This window comes from Lepisma saccharinum, chromosome 4, assembly GCF_977018435.1.
Source record: "Lepisma saccharinum chromosome 4, izLepSacc3.1, whole genome shotgun sequence".
NCBI lineage: Eukaryota > Metazoa > Arthropoda > Insecta > Zygentoma > Lepismatidae > Lepisma > Lepisma saccharinum.
The window spans coordinates 17,340,671-17,360,602 of NC_139232.1; the positions used below are offsets into that span (position 1 = coordinate 17,340,671).

Here is a 19,932-nt window from a genome sequence, read left to right on the forward strand (position 1 = left end):
AAGAGTGTTATTCTTGGTTACTTGCAGTTACTTGTTTGTTTTATTGCAGTGTGTATGTGTGTTCGTGTCAGTGAGACGATTGGAATGACAGTCGCAAGGTTCACGTTAGAACAAAGATTTTTTATGTATGACACGTACGTGAAAACAGACTCGTATCGAGACGTGTGTAAGCAATTTGTACAGAAATTCCCAGGCGTTTCACCTCCACATAGAGATACGGTTAGACATCTTGTCCTTAAATTACGAGAAACTGGATCGTTAAATTTTAAAACACCTAAGCAAAAACGACAGATTCTAACCGAAGCAAAACTCGATGATATTGGTGCAGCTTTAGAACGTTCTCCAAACAAACCTCCACACCATGTTTCAAAAGAGGTGGGCGTGTAAAAATCATCGGCACATACAGCCACTAAGCTACTAAAATTAAAACCGTAATCTTATAACACAGGTTAGTGCTCGTTTTGCAATATTTATATAAATGTCTGCATATGTCCATAAAAATAAGCGGGCATTACAGGCCGCAAATGTCGGCATCTCCGTCACGCTTCTCCCGATCTCTCGGCTGAAGATCGAAATGGACGCACGGTATTTATTATTGCTTGTTGTTTTGGTGCAAAATTATGCATTTACGTAAATTTGGCGCATTTTAGTAAGAAGCACATAGTAAATAATATAGGTATTCTAAAGTTAAATTAGAAGCTTTCTTAGGACAACAACTGATGACATTAATGAGATCGTCCTCCGATATGCTGGCATATTTGTTTCAAGTCTGGAACCTTCTTATGTAAAAGAAAGCGAATGGCGAACTTTATCACTGCACAACTTTACATAGCGTTCTGTAAATTTGTCCGAGAGCTGTGTTACTTTTGTTACTCCTTTATATATTCACTTACAGTGTCCATAAAACTTAAGGTGTATTTTTTAAAGAGAGCCGTTAAATGACAAATCAGCATATGTTGAGGATAATGTAACTGCATTAAAATATGACAACCATAAAATGTTGCCAAAATTACACATTTCGAACTTACCCGTTTAAGATTATCTCTGGAAGCTGGGTGGAAAAACTTCTTGCACATATAATTGTTGAATCCTTTCCCCATTGTAAATCTGAAATAATCTGGATATACCTAACGAATATTTCAGCACTTCACTTAACTTCACGACGTCGACAGAATAGACCACAGACAAGTTACCGAACGACAAGTGAGAGCAAGGAATATAGAAGCAAAGAGAATGGCGGGTATCCCTTATCGCACAACGGTAGACGAACCTTGAGTTCTGACGTCAGTGAGAAGAACGTTCATTCTTAAGCTACATGCCTATGTTTTTGGATTAAGCTTCTGGGTTAAGTTCCCTTAGCATAAATAATATATTTGCTGTGTATTTATGCTAAGGAAACCAAATATAACTGACCTGACCTAACCTAACAACGTATACAATCTTCGTATGACGTCAGAACACGAAGTTGGTCTTGCATAGTGCAATAAAAGAGACCCTACACGACATAACGGGTCTTTCTTTAGTTTCGATACACTGTAAATGTATTATTTATGCTAAGGGAACTAAGCCTAACAAGCTCAACCTAACAACATAGGCATTTAGCCTAACAATGAAAGGTTTCCTTGATGACGTCAGTACGCAGGGTTGCGGGGTTGTCCTGACTTCCAATTCTTCTTCTTCTTCTTCTTCTTCTTCTGACCCTGTCAGACAAAACACTGTCGACTTTGGCCAATGTTTCTGTATTTGTACTATGGGACAGCAGTAGTCTGTGGTATGGGATTTCTGTTACACAACTTTTCCTTACAATACACAACAGATGACATTAATCAATTTTCAATTTTTACACTTTTACATTCTATGTTCTGTTTATAATTCGATTTGACATTTTCGAGCGTATCCATATAAAATCCAATTAATTGGTATTGATAAATCAGATAAAAGAGAAAGTAAAGATATAGGGAATGGAATTTTCAATCTTATCAGATTTTTATATAATATATTTCGTTGTTGAGAGAATTGATCACATTCCAAAAATAAATGTTGGACATCTGGATTATCTTTACCACATGTATAATTTTGTTGATGTATAATACCTATTTTCGCTAAATGTGCTGGTGTACGTACGTGACCAGTTCGCAATCTATTAATAAAAACTATAACCTGTCTTGGAAGAGGACATCTGTGGAACCATGGTTGGCTTGCATCAAATTCCGCTAGCCATCCATATGTATGACCTACCATCGTCAATTGTTCCTTGCACCAAATTTTCCAGTGATTTTTTTACTTTAATTTTAACTCTAGGTAATAGATCTGTATAAGGCGGTCTGGTGAAAGATATTTGAGGTAAATCCCTTGCTCTCTTAGCGTACATATCTGCCATAATATTACTCTGGTTAATGTGATGTGCCTTGACATATGTAAACTGAACAGTAATATTTTTGGATTGTGCTTGTTGAGTTAATTGTATAATCAATATAATGAAAATAGATTGACGACATAGTTGAGGATATGATGATGTTAGTGCCTGTAAGACACTTAACGCATCTGTTAGAATGAGTATTTTTTATAGTTATTTTGTATGGAATAATTTAATGCACGGTAAATAGCATAGCATACTTCTGTAAAAATTGTAGTGTCTGCTGGTAACCTAAATATTTCGTGTTGATTCATTTCAGGAATATAAAACGCACAACCTACATCCTGAAATTTTTTGGAGCCATCAGTATATATGAAAATTAAATCTGGCCATATTTCTCTATACCGAGCGTGCTGACCATGATCTAAAAATTGGACGTTAGTCTGAGCATAAAGAGGCAAATCTAATTTATATACTGGAGGTGAATGATATGTGAAAGAATTTTGGTACGCGTCAGGATCCATACAATAACAATGAAGAAAATAAAATTTCGGGTTGATCGGATCTATAACATTCATAAATGCCCACTGTTTTTGTGTTTCAAATAGCAAATTAAATGGGTGATTATGATTCTCCCAGGTTTGAAAAAGAAATTTATTTGTTAATTGTTTGCGGCGATGGGATAGAGCAATCTCTCTATTTTCCATATAAACACTTACGTTTGGACTAGAATTCATCAATCCAGAGCAAATTCGTAATGCTTTGCGTTGTAGTACATCAATTTTTTGTAACTGTTTTGAGGACGCACCACCGTAACTGAAAGCCGCATACTCAAATAAGGAGCGAAAGCAGTTTCTGTAAAATAGTAACATAATTGTGGGTTGACTACCCCACTTAGTAGTTGCCAATCCACGAAGAATGTTTAGGACAGATTTCCCTCTATTTATTAAATAATCTATGTGCAGTTTCCAATTATTTTTACGATCGAAATGAATTCCCAAATATTTACATGTAGATACCACTGGGATGTCAGAAATATGATTAATATTATTAGGAAATACATTTTGGTTACGAGAATTAAAAATCATAATTTGAGATTTATTAAGGTTGAAAGATAAACCTACTTCATAAAACCATGCTTGAAGTTTATGTATTAAACGTGTTATGTCTATTAATCCCTGTGTTGTTTGTGGAGTAATTCTGTAAAAACAGAAATCATCTGCATACTGAATAAGTTCAAAATCCTCCAATTGTTCATTGTGTAGAGACTGTGTGTATATATATTAAATAGTATAGGACTGAGTGGAGCTCCTTGTGGAATTCCTGTAGTTGTGAATCTAGGCCCCTGGATAGAATTTTGAAACCAGACAAAAAATTTTCGATCAGCATATAAATTCCAAATTAATCTGGGAATCATAGGAGATATATCTATTCTTTCTAGTAATTGACAAAGTTGCATCAGTGGTACAGTATCATAGCTTTTTCCACATCGATAAATAAACTATAACAATAGGAATTCATAACAATGTTATTTTGAATTACACCGTTGAGAATTGCAATGGCATCTTGACTACTATGTTGTAATCTGAAACCAATTTGCATAGGGGGAAAGAATCGTTGTTTTTCTAAAGTCCACATAAGACGTTTTTGTAGCGTGCGTTCGAATAATTTTTCCAAAACTGAAATTAGAACTATTGGTCTGTAGGAACAGGTATTTGATGGTGGTTTATTCGACTTTAATATAGGAATTACTACACGTGTTTTCCATTCTGAAGGTATACTACCCCCGGTATATGTTTTATTGTATATAGCGACTAAAATATCAAATCCCCTTTTAGGTAAGCTCTTTATAGCTTGGTATGGAATTCCATCCATTCCTGGTGCTGAATTTTTAACTCTATGTAGTATATTATGTAATTCTATGACAGTCACAGCTGGAAACTCTCTTGCAAAAATTTGTTGTGGAACCAGAGGAGGTTGATATTCTATATTTACTGAAGGAGGCGCAATCATGGAGAGAAATTCATTTTGCCAGGTCACATCAATTGTCTGTTTCCTGCTTAGTTTCGGGTGTCTTAAAGAATTAAATTTTCTCCAGACGAGTTTTATAGGTTCAGCATTTCCTAGAGAGTTACAATAATTTATCCAGGCTATTTTTTTGGCTTTTTTGAAAGCTTTTTTAGCAAGAGCCTGACTTCTCTTCCAGGCAATCTTGTGGGTACTTGTGGGTCTCCTAGCAAATGTTTTCTCATCACGTTTACGATTCTGTTTAGCAGTCTCGCATTCTGGTGTCCACCAATATAATTGTGGGAATCTATGTGTATCTTGCCCTTTTGAACGTATACCTACAATATCCAGAGTTTTTGTAATTAGTTGTATAAATTGAGAATACGAGATATCAGTATTAGATCGTAAATTTTCTGATAATATCAAGGAGTCAATTGTTGTGGAATACAGTGACCAATCAATAAGGTTAGTTTTCCAGCGTCTAAGGAGAGGTGCATTTCGCGGGATCTGTACATTATACATAAATCTTCCTTGAACATGTATGGGTAAGTGATCACTTCCACGCATATCCTCATCCACTAACCAGGTAAGTTGGGGGAAAATTTCATCAGACACTATGGTTAGATCTATCACAGAAGGATTATTTCCGGATCGAGGAATATGTGTTATCGAACCATCATTAAGTATGATAAAATTATTATGTTCTATCCAGTCCACTAAAATCTGGCCTAAATGATCTGATCGTGAACCGCCCCACATTGGATGATGCCCGTTAAAATCCCCTACACAAATATAAGGGCCTGGAATATTGTCCAGAATACCTTGAAAATCTTGTAGTTGTATTTTTTGAGATAACGAATTCGAAGGTATGTAAACATTAATAATACTGAAATAAATTTTTTGTATTTTTATGCGCACTGCTATGATTTCTACATGATATCTGTTTACTATATTAATTTTTGGGTATAAAAAAAGAGTTTGGTGGGCCACACTCTCATGAATGTGTATGCTCACACCTCTTTCATTGTGTTGAAATGGCGGACCTATAGTATTATAATATTTTAGATTGTAATTCTCGTATTGCTTTCCTTTAGTCTCTTGTAAACAGAGAATTAAAGGATGGGATTCCTCAATTAGTTTATTTAATTCGATTTTACGTGCGGAAAAACTATTTATATTCCACTGAATTAAAAATTCCATTCCCTACAATATACTATTAATTTTTTCCCCTTTGATTCCTGGATTTATGAAATTAAGTTTTGTAAAACAGTCAAGAGATTCCCTGTTAGCTCATGAATATGTTTAAGTAGTGGTTGTTGTCTTCTAAGTTCTGATATATTTATTAGTGCCGACCACAGCTCTGGCAAAGTTTGCATTAACGATTTATACAGTGCCTGAAGATTTTCCGCCGGAGGATTTGAAATGATCTGTCTATTTGATGATCTATGCTCATGTGGATGTTGCTCAATGTGATTGGATCCAGACTGGGGTTGCGCATTTCGTCCAATTGGGGGTGATGGCGTATTCTCCTCGTCTTCGGATAAACTGTCAAGTGATGAAGATTCATAAAATAGCTCTTTAGGTGGTTTTGGAGTTTCTCGTGTCCGCGTATTACTTCTACGTGAGTGCAGCCCATCTTTGGTCACACTCGTGTGATTTTTCTGTTTTCGCATTGAGGGTTGCGAGGATGTAACTATTTTAGGAGTTATTGACTCCCTAGTTGTCACAGATATTAATGGACGTGCCATTGTACTTTGAATGACCTCAGCGTGAGAGGGGAGCAGTGGAAATTGTTTAGCAGTTAATGGAGGTGCCAAAATGTCTCTTCTGGTTAGAGGTGGTTTATATGTCCCCAATATTTTTGCCTTAGCTTCAAAATAAGATAAGTTTTCCTCCGCCATCCGCGTCTGTATTTGCTGTTCTATTTGTCGTTGAGGGCAATCTGGGGATGTAGCTCTATGATTACCTCGACATATGACACAAATAGGAACTTCTGTGCAGGAATCTCCATGTTTTTCTTTTCCACAGTTGATGCAGATTGCTTTTGAACGGCCGTTCTTAATTTGGTGCGCATAACGGAAACAGTTTTGATATTGTAAGACAGACCTCGTTCTAGGCCGGACCTCGAAAATTTCGCTGTTTACTAGTATTCTTTCTGGTAAGACATTACCCTGAAAGGTTAGGCATATTAATTTTGTGTCTCTCAGATCGAAAGAACCCGTATTATTCCATACTTTCTTCTGCATACGCCTCGCACTGATGACTGGGATCGCCGATTGCACTCCATCCATAATGTCTTGTACACTGATATCTATGCCAACTCCGAAAAGAAGACCGTCTCGCTGTACAAGAGCTTGAGGAATTCTAGTTCGAACCTGTAAATCCTTATGATACATTTCGTTTTGTGTGAAAGCATTTGCAGCTTTTACATTTGGAAAAGTCACACGGACTCTATTTTTACCACACTGTTCGATCAATTCTATGTCTAGTCCTGCCTTTCGAAATTTATTCCCTAAACTGCCACCGGACAGTTTTCCTATATTTTTTCCTGTTCCCTCTAACAGTACTATATATGGACCTGATTGTGCATTGTCATATGTGTACTGTCGTGATGGAGAATTTTCATTCTCGTTCGATCGGATGATTTTATCTGGTTGGGCAGATGATTCTGAATCCGCCGATCTCTTTTGTGCACGATGTTTTTCTTCCACCCCTTTCATGATAGCATCTTCGTCATTCACTCTTGATATGTTAGTCTGTAGAAAGACGGGAGTTTCACCACCGCTTAATGCTAATAGGGTATCAGCAGCACATAGGGTTGCTTCTTCCCCCATTACATTGATTAATAGCGTTCAGGTGAGTCAGTTTATCGTTACCACTACTATACTCTTATTTACACAAATACACACACTAAGTTAATAAATCCAAATTAATTTTCACTTCGAATACCTCACAAGAGGTATTTTATAGTCAAACACGTAATAACTACGAAATAAAAACCGGATAACACAATCACGATCCGAAAAACCTCGTAGCCGAACACAAGCTCAACGCCAATTTTTTACACTTCATCCTTACTTTCAAGAGAGACCAGAACGACAACACAATGTTGCCAAAGTCGACACTTTTTTTTTACACTGAATGGTAGGTGTGTGCGGGACTAGAATTTTTTTAGGTAGTGTCACGTTCTTTTTCTGCTGGAACCTCAAAAGAGATGCGCGTGGCAGCAGACTCGGTCTTTGTTTTATCGTGATTTCATCATGCTATGTATGCAATTACGTCTGCATCACATACTGTGAACTTGTAGCGATTACTTTTACATAATGTGTCTCCGATCTATGAAACTGGTACCGAAATCTTGTTCACAATGCTAAACTTTGTTTTTGTATATACCATATTTTCATTTCCCGAAGCTCTGGAAATCTCTAATTCTACACGTCATTTTCACCTTAAGTAAGTGATTGTTTTTGCATTTCTGAAATAAACACTTACAATTTCCAATACGTTCCAGACATTTACCTTTCTGAAAATGCCGAGAATTAACGACTTTTTAAAATGACCATTTCCCGACTGCTCGGGATCCCGAAAAGTCGGGAAATCACTTCCCGAAGTCGGGATCGGGACGGGAAATTTTTTCCCGATCCCGGTCCCGACATTTCGGGTTCTCGCACACACCTATTGAATGACGCAAATTCGGCTGTAAAAGAGTGAAGAGTGAAGAGAAAACGTGCGATCTGTGGAACCGGTGGATACCTATAATTTTTCACTACGAAGATGTAAATGAAACAGACGTAAATAAGAATTGGGAGCACATACGTAATGCAATAGAATCAGCAGCTAAAGAAAGTATAGGATACCATAAACCAAGAAAAAGTAAGCCATGGTTTGATAATGAATGTCATAATCTAATAGAAATAAGAAATCAGGCTAGACTTAGGTGGTTAAATAACTCGGATGATACAAATCTAAGCAATTATAATAGAATAAAGCGAGAAGTTAACCGCACGTTTAGAAGTAAAAAAAGAGATTACTTGAAAAGCAAAATTAACGAAATTGAAACAAACAGCAAAAATAAAAATATCAGAGATTTATATAAAGGTGTAAATGAATTTAGAAAGGGGTGGCAACCTAAAGGAAACTTGATAAAAGATAAAGACGGTGATTTTCTAGCTGACCCAAGCGATATTCTAAATAGATGGAAGAACTACTTTAATGACCTTTTAAATGTCCATGTAGGAGATAAATCAGAAGTAAATGAAGTACACACAGAAGGACCTTTAGTTCCAGAACCTAACGTGACTGAAGTTAAAGATGCTATTAAAAGGCTAAAGATTAACAAAGCACCTGGCATTGATTTAATACCAGCTGAGTTAATTAAATATGGTGGAAATTCATTAATATGTCAAATTCATAAATTAATTTGCTTAATATGGAATAAAGAAGAAATCCCTCAACAGTGGAAAGAATCCATAATTGTTCCTGTGTTTAAAAAAGGTGATAAAATGAACTGCAGTAATTACCGTGGAATTTCTCTACTCTCAACAACATACAAAATATTGTCTAACATTCTTTTAACAAGACTAACCCCATATGCTAATGAAATTATAGGTGATTATCAATGTGGATTTAAACGTAACAGATCAACTACAGATCAAATTTTTCACATCAGACAGACACTTGAAAAAAAGTGGGAATATAATCAAAATGTCCATCAGCTATTCATTGATTTCAAAAAAGCATATGATTCGGTCAAAAGAGATAAATTATATAATATATTAGTAGACTTTGGAATACCTAAGAATCTTGTTAGTATGATAAAAATATGCACCAGTGAAACAGAAAGTAAAATTCGTGTGGGTAATAATATGTCTGACAAATTTACAATTCATGATGGGTTAAAACAAGGAGATGCATTATCTCCATTACTCTTTAATTTTGCCTTAGAATATGCTGTAAGGAAGGTAAGAGAAACTAAAGAAGGACTAAAATTAAATGGTGTGACTGAGTTGTTAGCATATGCAGATGATGTAGACTTACTGGGGGATGATGTGAATACAATTAAGAATAATGCTAAAATATTTTTCAAAACTGCTAAAGAGATAGGTTTGGAAGTTAACAAAGAGAAAACTAAATATATGCTTACAGGTCGAAACCAAGTGTTAGGTAATAATCAAAATCTAATTATTGATAACAACTCGTTTAAACCAGTTTCCAAATTCAAATTCTTAGGAGTAATATTAACAAATGAAAATTATATTAAAGAGGAAATAAAAAGTAGGCTTAATTCAGGAAATGCATGTTACTTCTCTCTTCATAAACTTTTGTCTTCTCGTTTAATATCTAAGAAACTAAAAGTTAAAATATACAAAACAGTAATTTTGCCTGTAGTATTATATGGGTGTGAAACTTGGTCCCTTACATTGAAAGAGGAACATAAATTGAGAGTATTTGAAAATAAGATCCTTAGGAAAATCTTTGGACCTAAAAGGGATGAGGAGACAGGTGAGTGGAGAAGGTTACATAATTTAGAACTACATAATTTGTACTCATGTCCAGATATTATTAGAATAATTAAATCAAGAAGACTTAGGTGGGCAGGCCATGCGGCACGAATGGGAGATGAAAGAGGAGTTTACAGAATTCTTGTTGGGAAACCAGATGGTAAGAGACCTGTAGGAAGGCCAAGACGAAGATGGAGGGACAACGTTGAGATGGACCTAAGGGAAATCGGTAGGGATGGGAAAGAGTATATAGATCTTGCTCAAGATAGGGACAGATGGAAGGCCTATGTTGCTGCAGCCATGAACCTTCGGGTTTAAGAAGGCTAGAGAGTTAGTTAGTTAGATGTAAGGTCATTTTTAAGAGTGGGTAAAGGTAAATTTGAGACTAGAATGACAATGTCCATAAATTGTGCGCTTTGCTTGAAATTTTTAGGTTATGATTGGGTATTTGGATTAGTGTGAATGGTCTAACATTTCGCATGTACAGCGTCTCTCAAAAGTCTTAGGACATCGACATTTTATAATAGGCAACCCACTTACATAACGCGTTGGTGGGTTGCCTGTAGAGTTAGGCTCAATTTCAGGGTAGCCACATGCACGAAAGATATGTATGAAATACGCGCAAGATATAAAGCCAAGTATTATGTGTATAATAATATTAAAAATATCAGCATTATATCGCAAATGTCACAATTCTTCTTGAAATAAAGCAGATCGATTTTCTAGTTTTTCATCGTTGATGAGTCTACACAAAGGGAAATAAGAAGAATAGAAGAGGAGGGAAGAAAATTCAGGATAGAAGAGTATAGAAGTAGTAGTGAGATGAAAGGAATGAATGCGAAGAGAGACGAGGAAATGGAGCAAAGGGGAGGAGTGAGGAGAATAACTAGATGAGAGAAGAGGAGATTGGAGGGGTGAGGAGAGGAGAGGAGGAAACGAGAAGAGGTGAGTGGAGTCTAGATCAAACGAGAGAAGAGAGAAGAACGTGCAATGGAATCGGAAATCGAAGACAGGAGAGGAGTGGAGAAGAGTAGGATGGAGACAAGACAAGAGACGAGAACAGAAGGCGATATGAGAAGCAGAGAAGAAGGAGAGGAAGATAAGAAAAGAGAGTGGAGATGAGAGGAGAGAAGGGGTACGATTCATGCGATACGATTCATTGGTTTGTATAACTGAATGAAGCGCAGATGCTTAATTTTGATAACATAATTTTGTACTTGGAAAGATAAATTGACCTGGAGAATCTATTATGACACTGCAGGTTGTTTTCTGCTATATAAACTGTTCAGGCAGCAGGAAATATTTCACCCTGATTTTTCCAGGACGAAGATAGTAATTCTATAATATTTAGTTTCTTGAAATTTAGTTGAATATAAATCCTAACCTACTTCAGCAGTGACGGAAAAAGGGGGGCTATTACTCCCCAACCTTTGTCCCTGCAGTAGAGGTGTGCGGGATCCCGAAAAGTCGGGACCGGGATCGGAAAAAAACATTCCCGTTCCGATCGCGACTTCGGGAAATGAATTCCCGACTTTTCGGGCTTCCAATCAGTCGGGAAATACCGAATGGTTATTTAAAAAAGTCGTCAATTCTTGACATTTCCTGCATTGTAAATGTCTGGCACTTAGCGGAAATTGTTAGTTTTTGTACCAGAAGTGCATAAACAAGCACTTAAGATGGAAATTACGTGTAGAATTCGAGATTTCAAGAGCTTTGGGAATTTTTGAACATATCCCGTCAGGAAAATTTCCCGACTTTGTCGGGAAATTGAGAATTTTCCCCTTCCCGAATGTCGGGATTTAAATATTCCCCATCGCGACCAAAAAAATTCTGTCCCGCACACCCCTACCTTGGAGTATGGTAAACCTTATCTCCAAAGGTAAATAAACTGTCCTTGCCGCTACTGTACTCATAAAAATGAGTATTTTTTCTTTTACGACTTTAACTATAATTTGCTGGGAAAAGGTTTACTTTCCTTTGTTCAAAATATGTTTGTTTTTTTAACTCATGTTTAAAACTGTGTTTAAAACAAAGAAAACATGTTTTAAACAAAAAGAAGTTTGTTTTGTTCTTTTAAAAAAACACAAATTTTGCCAACCCTGTTTACATGCATGTAATCGATAAATATCTGTTGAGAAAATAGACATCGATCGTCGTTATTGACTTGAATCATCAACTCAAATGTGATAGTCATCATTTTTGGACATTTAGAGATAAAAAGCCAATGACTTAGTGAAAGACGAAAACTTAACGAGCATCGATATTTTTTTTAACGTGAGAAAAAAACATGAATTTACTATGTAATATTTGTATACACGAATTGCAAATGGTCTAAGTATAATATAACTGGCAGATGCATCTGAGAACAACAGGCCTATAGTGTTACACTACAATTATAGCATTTGGTTTAAGACGAAGTGGTAATGGTCAAGATTATAAATTTTTGTTTAGAATGAGAGTGCACTGAATTCTCACCACAAAATCACTACGTCGTGTGCTACCAATTGCGTGACCGAGTAGATTGAACTCGCATAGGGGGCGAGATTCTTTTGCGGTAAAGTTACATTTTGTAACGGCCTTGTCAATAATCCTGACAGTTTGACGCATTTCTGAACATTTGTGGTTGACGACCAACCTTTATGTTAACCTCTAAGAAAAAGTGTGATAATGAAGATATTGGTTTATTGAAAAAAATAGTAATATTGAATGTAACAATTTATAAGTTACATACTAAGTATTTTTCAGTGCTTTTACGCGATTAACGTTGATAAATCTTTATATTTGTGGAAATGTGTAGGTTTCTTAAGATCGAGGAAGATGAGAATTGAAACATATCTGGATTTTGTTATTTGTGAAAGTGAAACACACATATATATATATATCTGCTCGCGTACAGGTTAGTGTAATCTAAGCAGTTGTGGTTCCTCCTTGCCGTGTTAAGCAAAGCATGAGAAGTCCGATGGTGGGAAATTAGCTAACGTAGGACATTTACACTCAAGTCTAAAGGTGCGTGTCAATTTTCTTTATTTTCAAAGTAGTTCTCTTCATTAAGCTAGTCCGTCTCAGTACACTTCAATTGTTGCCTGACCGCCCTGAAATGTTTCTAAGTTCAGAAATCGTTAATGTGGCAACATTGTTCGGCTCCGGTATCCCTTTCTACACCCTCGATTTCAGGCACATTTCAAAAATTTTCTTGAAAATATTTAGTTCCTCATAACAAACAGTGTTTGCAAATAGCGCGGAAGTAGAATGGGATACCGGACCCCATTCTTCATGAGCACCAGCAGGGAGTAGCCAACTTTATATCGCTTTACTAGTCGAGAAACAAAGAGGCTAATGATTTACCTTCATGCGTATAACATGAAGCCACGAACATTTTATTGGAGGACAAAACTGAAAACTCAAGAATGAGGAATAATGGTATAGAGAATATTTGCACTTCTTCATGTTGAATTGAATAACAGAGAAACTTTTGTGATGTTGGAAACACTGTACTCGGTAGTGGCAATCTCTGCTAAGCCCGAACGCGGAGAGTCAATATTACGATTAGTTTAGGCTAAATATATTTAATAAAACTTTGTAATGAACCGTGCAATGGGCAAAAATTAATATTTCCCAGAATCTTCAGCGAAAATCTGATCGTAACGCAAGAAAGGGGGAAGCTTGCACAATCATCTACCTACATGATTCAAGAGATTTGCTTCCAGCGACGTTGTAGAGCAGTTGGTAGCTAAAATGCTCATGAATTAACTTCTTTTTTACCCCTAAAGAATAGGACGTCGCGGGTTCGAATCCAACTCCCTACAATATCTTTTTAGTGTGGCAATTATATTAGTAACATGAACTGTAGTAATTAAATGAAATAATTTTGTTTCAAAATCATTGTAAAATAAATTAAATGTGAAGTTCGATTAATGTTCTTATCTGCTTAGCTGTTCGATTTTTTTTCTCACGCTGGCGTTTCAAGGCATGCGATTAAAATATGAGATTTATTTCACAGCCTACTATGACTGACCGATTTAAAGTACTAACGTTCCACTCAAGTCAGTAAGTAGCCTACTCTCTGCTTGTGCTCAAGAGCAATGTTATCACATTAGCGATTTATGGACTTAGAGAATCATTTCAGGGCGGTCAGGTAATATTTGGAGAAGTGTACAAAACTCCATCGGAGCCTGTATTGTCTTTCTGCAAGTCAGCATAGCACTAAGAACCTTACAAAATACACGAGTGATAAAAGAAATGAAATTAACACAGATTCCATGTGTCAAAACTCTAATAAGGAACTTTTTATTGGCGTCATTTAAGATATAACAGAACAGTATCCTCTTCTCAAACCATGCTTTAAAGCAACGATTCTAGCATACTACAAACGTGACAGCTTTTCCTTCCATGTTTCACCTGGAGCACGTCTTTCTTCTACTAATGTATCACTACGCTTCTGCTGAACCTGCAACACTACAGTAAGTTCCAAAATGCATGCAAAAGAAGTCACTACACAAATTGAGCACTCGAATATACACCGTGCATCTGAAGCTTGATTCACATCTACGCTCAAGTAACGCTCAGATCACCCTCCCCTCACGGTGCGGTCAAATATTGTTGAATGATTTTTAAATAGAAGCATTCACATCTGACAGTCCGGTCAAGATTCGCTTCGATCAGCTCGCACTTCGGTCACGATCAGGTGGAAAGAATATTTGACTGGAGCGCGAAGGGGCGCAGCTTGACTTTCCGAAGCTTCATCGTTCATGTGAACGTGTGTAACGCTCAACCCATCGTTAAGTAGCAGTCTTGAAGCCGTTGCAGAGGATACGTAACCCAGTTTTGTGCATAGAAGATGATCGGGCTGAAGTCAAAGACCTATTGAAACACAGAGAAAGGCGAGTATAGATAAAATTGATTGACGCAAAAAAAAAAAAAAAAAAAAAATCCCAAAATATTTTCCTCTCAATTCTGTTTGTAAAACATCGGTCAAAATATGTGCTTAACAATCGGGTCCTTGAAATTAGGTTTAGAACCTGATGTTTATCTGTCATATGTTGTATCGGAAATTTTCTGATAAAATAAATGGTCAACAATGTCGATATGAAACAATGAGGCCGAAAATGTTCATGTCAAACCTAGACCGACAAAGTAGTGTTTACCACTGTTGACATTTACAGTTTTGCACATTGTAGCTGCAAATAAACGTTTGCCGATTTCAAACCGAGAGTATATCAATAAATAGTATTATATTTCAATAGCCGACCTCCGTGGCTGAGTGGTCCCGGGTTCGAATCCCGGATTGGGCATGAGTGTTTGTGAGTATCCATTCATCAATTTCATGATATCATCACTCATCCCCATCTTCGAAAATTAGCCAAAAGTGGAACAAAAAGAGAGTAAAATAAACTAAATCAATCAATCCGTGGCCGAGTGGTTAGCACAACACGCTACGACGCCAGGTGCTCCGAATTCGAATCCCGGCCTGGGCATGGATGATCTCTGAGATGTCCCTTCATCCATTTCGTCATATCTCAACGCTTCCTCAACCTCGCAATTAGTCAAAACTGACAGAAAAGCGAATTAAATCAACCAAATTAATCAATTCCCGTTTTCGCAATTCTTTTTTTTTCTTTATTTTCTTCGAATTAATGCCAGTGCTGTTACAGAAAAGCTCGTCGTTGAAAATCTCTGTAAACAATGTAGTTATAGTGCGCGTCAAATCTCCTGCATATGGCGATAGCCAATAGCAGCGAACTGCAGCGGTGCCATGTCGAAATCTGACACGGAAAAGAGACAGCGTGGTTGAGCGAAACGCCTTGTCACGGAGAGCACGGAACATTAGATAATATAACATATAATAAACTTAATGGGAGAAAAGAACATACCTGATTATGCCAGAGGACTGGACTGCATAATTAATTCAATATTCCCAAGGTGGAAGTTGAACAGCCTTTGTAAGATATTTTGTCCCGTAAAGAGTACGTTATCTTTTTGGCAGTAGAACATTCGCCACAATCGTAAATTTCAAAGACGGTTCTACGAACTACGTCTTTTTCAAAGTTATCTAAGTTTGTCGTTCTTTTTTGGTACGTTAATGTGCTTTCTAGGTGATTGAAACATTGGAGCAGGCTCCGATCCACATTGTTTTGCCCCCGAACATATCCGAGAAACGGTAGCTTGATTCACACCACACGCTTGATCTGTTAAGAACCTGGCACTTCTTAAAGTCAATTTTACTTCTCTCTTCTTCACTCGAACATTTTTTTTTTAAAAAATTGTACACCTGAAAAATCACATGTCGTGCCTGGCTTCGTACAACACTCTATTGTTCTCTCTTCTCTCGCTATCACTGCCACTTGGTTTACTCAACGCAGGGGGTGCTCGTTCGGCGGCGCAGATCGTATGCGCAGTTGTCCGTGGATGCATGACGTCACCATCGAAGCACTCGGCACGGAAAAGGCTGGTTCCTTATGCAAATATTGAGAAATTTGACAACGAATATCTTCTAAAATATAGTAGCAAGGGAAAAGCTACAACTTTTACTGTTAAGATTCATCCTTTCTAATCAATTTATCACAAAGTTGATTCAAATGTGTAAAATGGTTTTCAAGAAATCGTGTTACGAAGGAACCCCTGTTTTGTTCTCTCCAGGCTTCCAATGTAAGGGAGTTTTAACTTAAGCGCGTTGGATTTCTCTTTGCTCTATGTTTTGAAATAATATAATTTTGTTCTTGTCAACTGAAATCATGCCTAAATGCTATGGAAAGCTGTGAAAACTATTATCAGAAAACTAACGGAATAAATCTAAAATATCACAGCTTGATTGATATAAAAAATGCGAGATTGCCCATTTTTGTGAAAAAGGCATTGTGCGAGATCTAAAAGCAAAACTTTATAATATTGTATGTAAATGTAAGGGTGTAACAAACGTGACTGCTTCCCAGGCACGTATCCAAGGGCGGGGCTTAGTGGGCTCAAGCCCCCCCGAAAGTTTTCGGTTTACAATAGATAAAATGAGATTTTTTGTTTCTTGGGGTGTCAAATAAAATAATGTGACGTTAATTTAAGGAGAGAAATAATTATCGAGGCAAGACGGAGAATATTTTATAACCCTGTTATTGGTAACAGCTCGTATCCAAGGTGGGAATCAGGGGGCTCAAGCCCCCCTTCAGAAAATTTTCAGTTTACGCTAGATTAAATTAGGTTTTTGGCTTCTTGAATAATATGGTGATAATTTGAGAGAGATAATTATCTAGGCAAGACGGAGAATGTTCTATAAGCCTGTTATTGTTAATAGCGCGTATCCAAGGTAGGGATCAGGTGGTTCGAGGCCCCTCCCCCCCGCTCCCCAAGGAAATTTTTCAGTTTACACTGATAAAATTAGGTTTTTGACTTCTTGAATAATGTGACGATAATTTAAGGAGAGAAATACTTATCAAGGCAAGACGGAGAATGTTCTATAACCCTGTTATTGTTAATAGTGCGTATCCAAGGTGGGGAACGTAACTCGTGGACTCCCCCCACGAGGAAAGTTTTCATTTTACACTAGATTAAATTAGGTTTTTGTCTTCTTGAATAATGTGACGATAATTTTAGGAGAGAAATACTTATCAAGGCAAGACGGAGAATGTTCTATAACCCTGTTGCTGATAATATTGCACGTAAACTTTTCTTACGCTTTCGGTGTTGTCGTAGCGAACTTGAACACTATGTAGAAGAGACTTGTCAGCATTTGAAAGCTGCACAACAAAGGTAGCGCCGCAGGTAGGGCGATTCGGATTCATCGTAATTTTTTAATCTCTGGAAAGCGCGAGAGGGAACGTTCTTGAAAAAGAGGAGTCGAACTACTGGCAATATTTACGAATGGTGATATCTGCGGAACGTTCTAGAATATAATGATGATATTAATACGCGGCTTCAATTTCCCGGTTGATCTGTAGAACAGAATACGTGGAGACTTCAGAGGTAAGTGTGACAATTCATACAGTCGATTAGTGATCAGTCAGTGTCCATTGGTTGCTTTATAAGATCTAGTGATTCGAAAATGAAATGGACTAAATACCGTAAAGTAACGAAGTCTACCACTAGTTCCAGTTCGGTCCCAAAGCTAAAGACATTGACGACAGCGGAACTTCGAGTAGTGCTGCGAGTAGTTCGGGTCGAAAGACGAAGAGATCGAAGGTCTCTCTCTCTAAAGTGAATATTTCGGCAGTATCGGGCTGGACATTGGAGCGATTTATTAAAAAAGAAATAAGCTGCACAGATCAACTGAAAATCAAAGTTTTGAGTGATGATTTGGTTGTACCAGGACCAAATATTGTGTATGCAGTCCGAGAATTCCATGGCATAAAAAAATACTTTTGTTTAAGGCTACTGGGTTCGACACACAGTCAACAGGCAATTTTGGACACTTGCGAGTGCTTAGGCATGAATATGAACAATTTGGTGGGTTTCGGCTTTTATAAGAGCTGCAAACATGGGAGGACAAGACACATTAGTGGTGTTCAGGCTCGAATGAGAGAGAAATATTTGTGAACTGTCTGATTCCAGTTGCCAGCACACAGTTTCAATCTTGCGTTGTCGAGTGGATTGTGCATTCCGTGCATGTGTAATAACTTTGTAAAAACACTTCTGGTACATAGATGTTTTGATGCCTGATGAGAAGAAATGGACAAACATACATACATACTGAGATGGTTCCGGCACACAATATTAATGCATGGAAACAGAGGAGTTGAGTGGTAGAAAATGTCCCGATTTCACGTTCTTATTAAAATGACAGCCTTAAACGCCGCACCCCGTGGCCGAGTGGTTAGCACATCGCGCTGCGACGCTGGGGGTCCCGGGTTCGAATCCCGCTCGGGCATGGTTGTTTGTAAATGTCCATTCATCAATTTCATAATTTCATCCCTCATCCCCATCTTCGCAACTTAGCCAAGAGGCACAAAACGCGAAGTAAAATAAAACAAATCAAACAAACAAACAAAGACAGCCTTGAACAGTGGCGACGATTTAGGAGATAGTTGCTCCCCATTCTTTTGCCTCCACACTATCACACTATGGCCTCTTAATGCTTGTCTCCTTGTCCACCCCCCCCCCCCCACATTTTGGAACCCAATTGCCACCACTGGCCTTAAACATACAATTGTGATACCCCTTTAAAAAATGGTATTCAGCCACCGCCCCGAAAGGAATTCCTGGATACGTGCCTGCTGCTTCCCGTAAAATATCACTGAACTCTCCGTTCTTCTTCTTCTGTCTTTTCTTTGGCGCCGTCAATAGCTTCAACACGTTGTTTTTTTATATATATTTGTCACATATTTGTTTTAATTAGTATTCTGCTCGTTCCGCCACCTGAACGCAGCAGCTACGGCTCAAAGGGCAGTGTAGTTACACCGGAAGAAGGCTCGGAAATGGCAGGCTTCAGAAGTTAACTCATCCAAATTAAATTAAACAGGTATGTGCTCTCTCTAAATTTAAATCATAGTTCACAAATAATTTGATTAAAAGTTTTAAAAGTATCTATTTTACTTAATAGCGTATTAATTGGTGCATTCTTCTCCAGCATAGCCATAGGCAGTGACCACACTACGTGGGGGGGGGGGACAGGAACTCCCCCCAATTCTCGTTCGACAATTTCTCTCTCTCTCTTATCTGCCCCCAGTAAAACGACGGAATAATAAAAATGATTGCCCCGGGAAAATATGATTTTACCCCTCCATCTTTACTATTGCGCTGTCACTAGCTACAACATATTTTGATTTCTATTGTTCCCACATATTTATTTTAATTTTACTATTGGGAATCATATTCCACTGTGTTACCTCACGTAGCCACCCCCCCCCCCACACACACGTACGACTTCAGTTGTAAGTTTTAGACTAAGCTTGTCAAATATCCACTTATATCTTTGTATTCTTGAACCATTTAAAAATATATATATATTTCGCCCCTTCTTCTGGACTATTTCATAGGTATGTTTTCCCACTGGAAGCCCCTTTGCAGATCGAGATCCGGGGCTATAACCTTCCCAAGCCACCGTCCCCTCCAAAAACTCTCTTGGCCTCATGAAAGACAAATATA

At 37.5% G+C, this 19,932-nt stretch overlaps 1 protein-coding gene across 1 annotated transcript in view; it reads right to left on the reverse strand.

Moving 5' to 3' along the window:
• LOC145987109 (corepressor of RBPJ and splicing regulator) overlaps positions 1-1,214 on the reverse strand; it is a 50,850-nt gene extending 49,636 nt beyond the window's left edge. Inside the window, exon 1 of the mRNA XM_083121585.1 lies at positions 1,029-1,214. Coding sequence (XP_082977711.1) covers positions 1,029-1,100 — 72 coding nt within the window. The 5' untranslated portion in view covers positions 1,101-1,214. The remainder of the gene's footprint in view (positions 1-1,028) is intronic.
• Between the last annotated feature and the right edge of the window lie 18,718 nt (positions 1,215-19,932).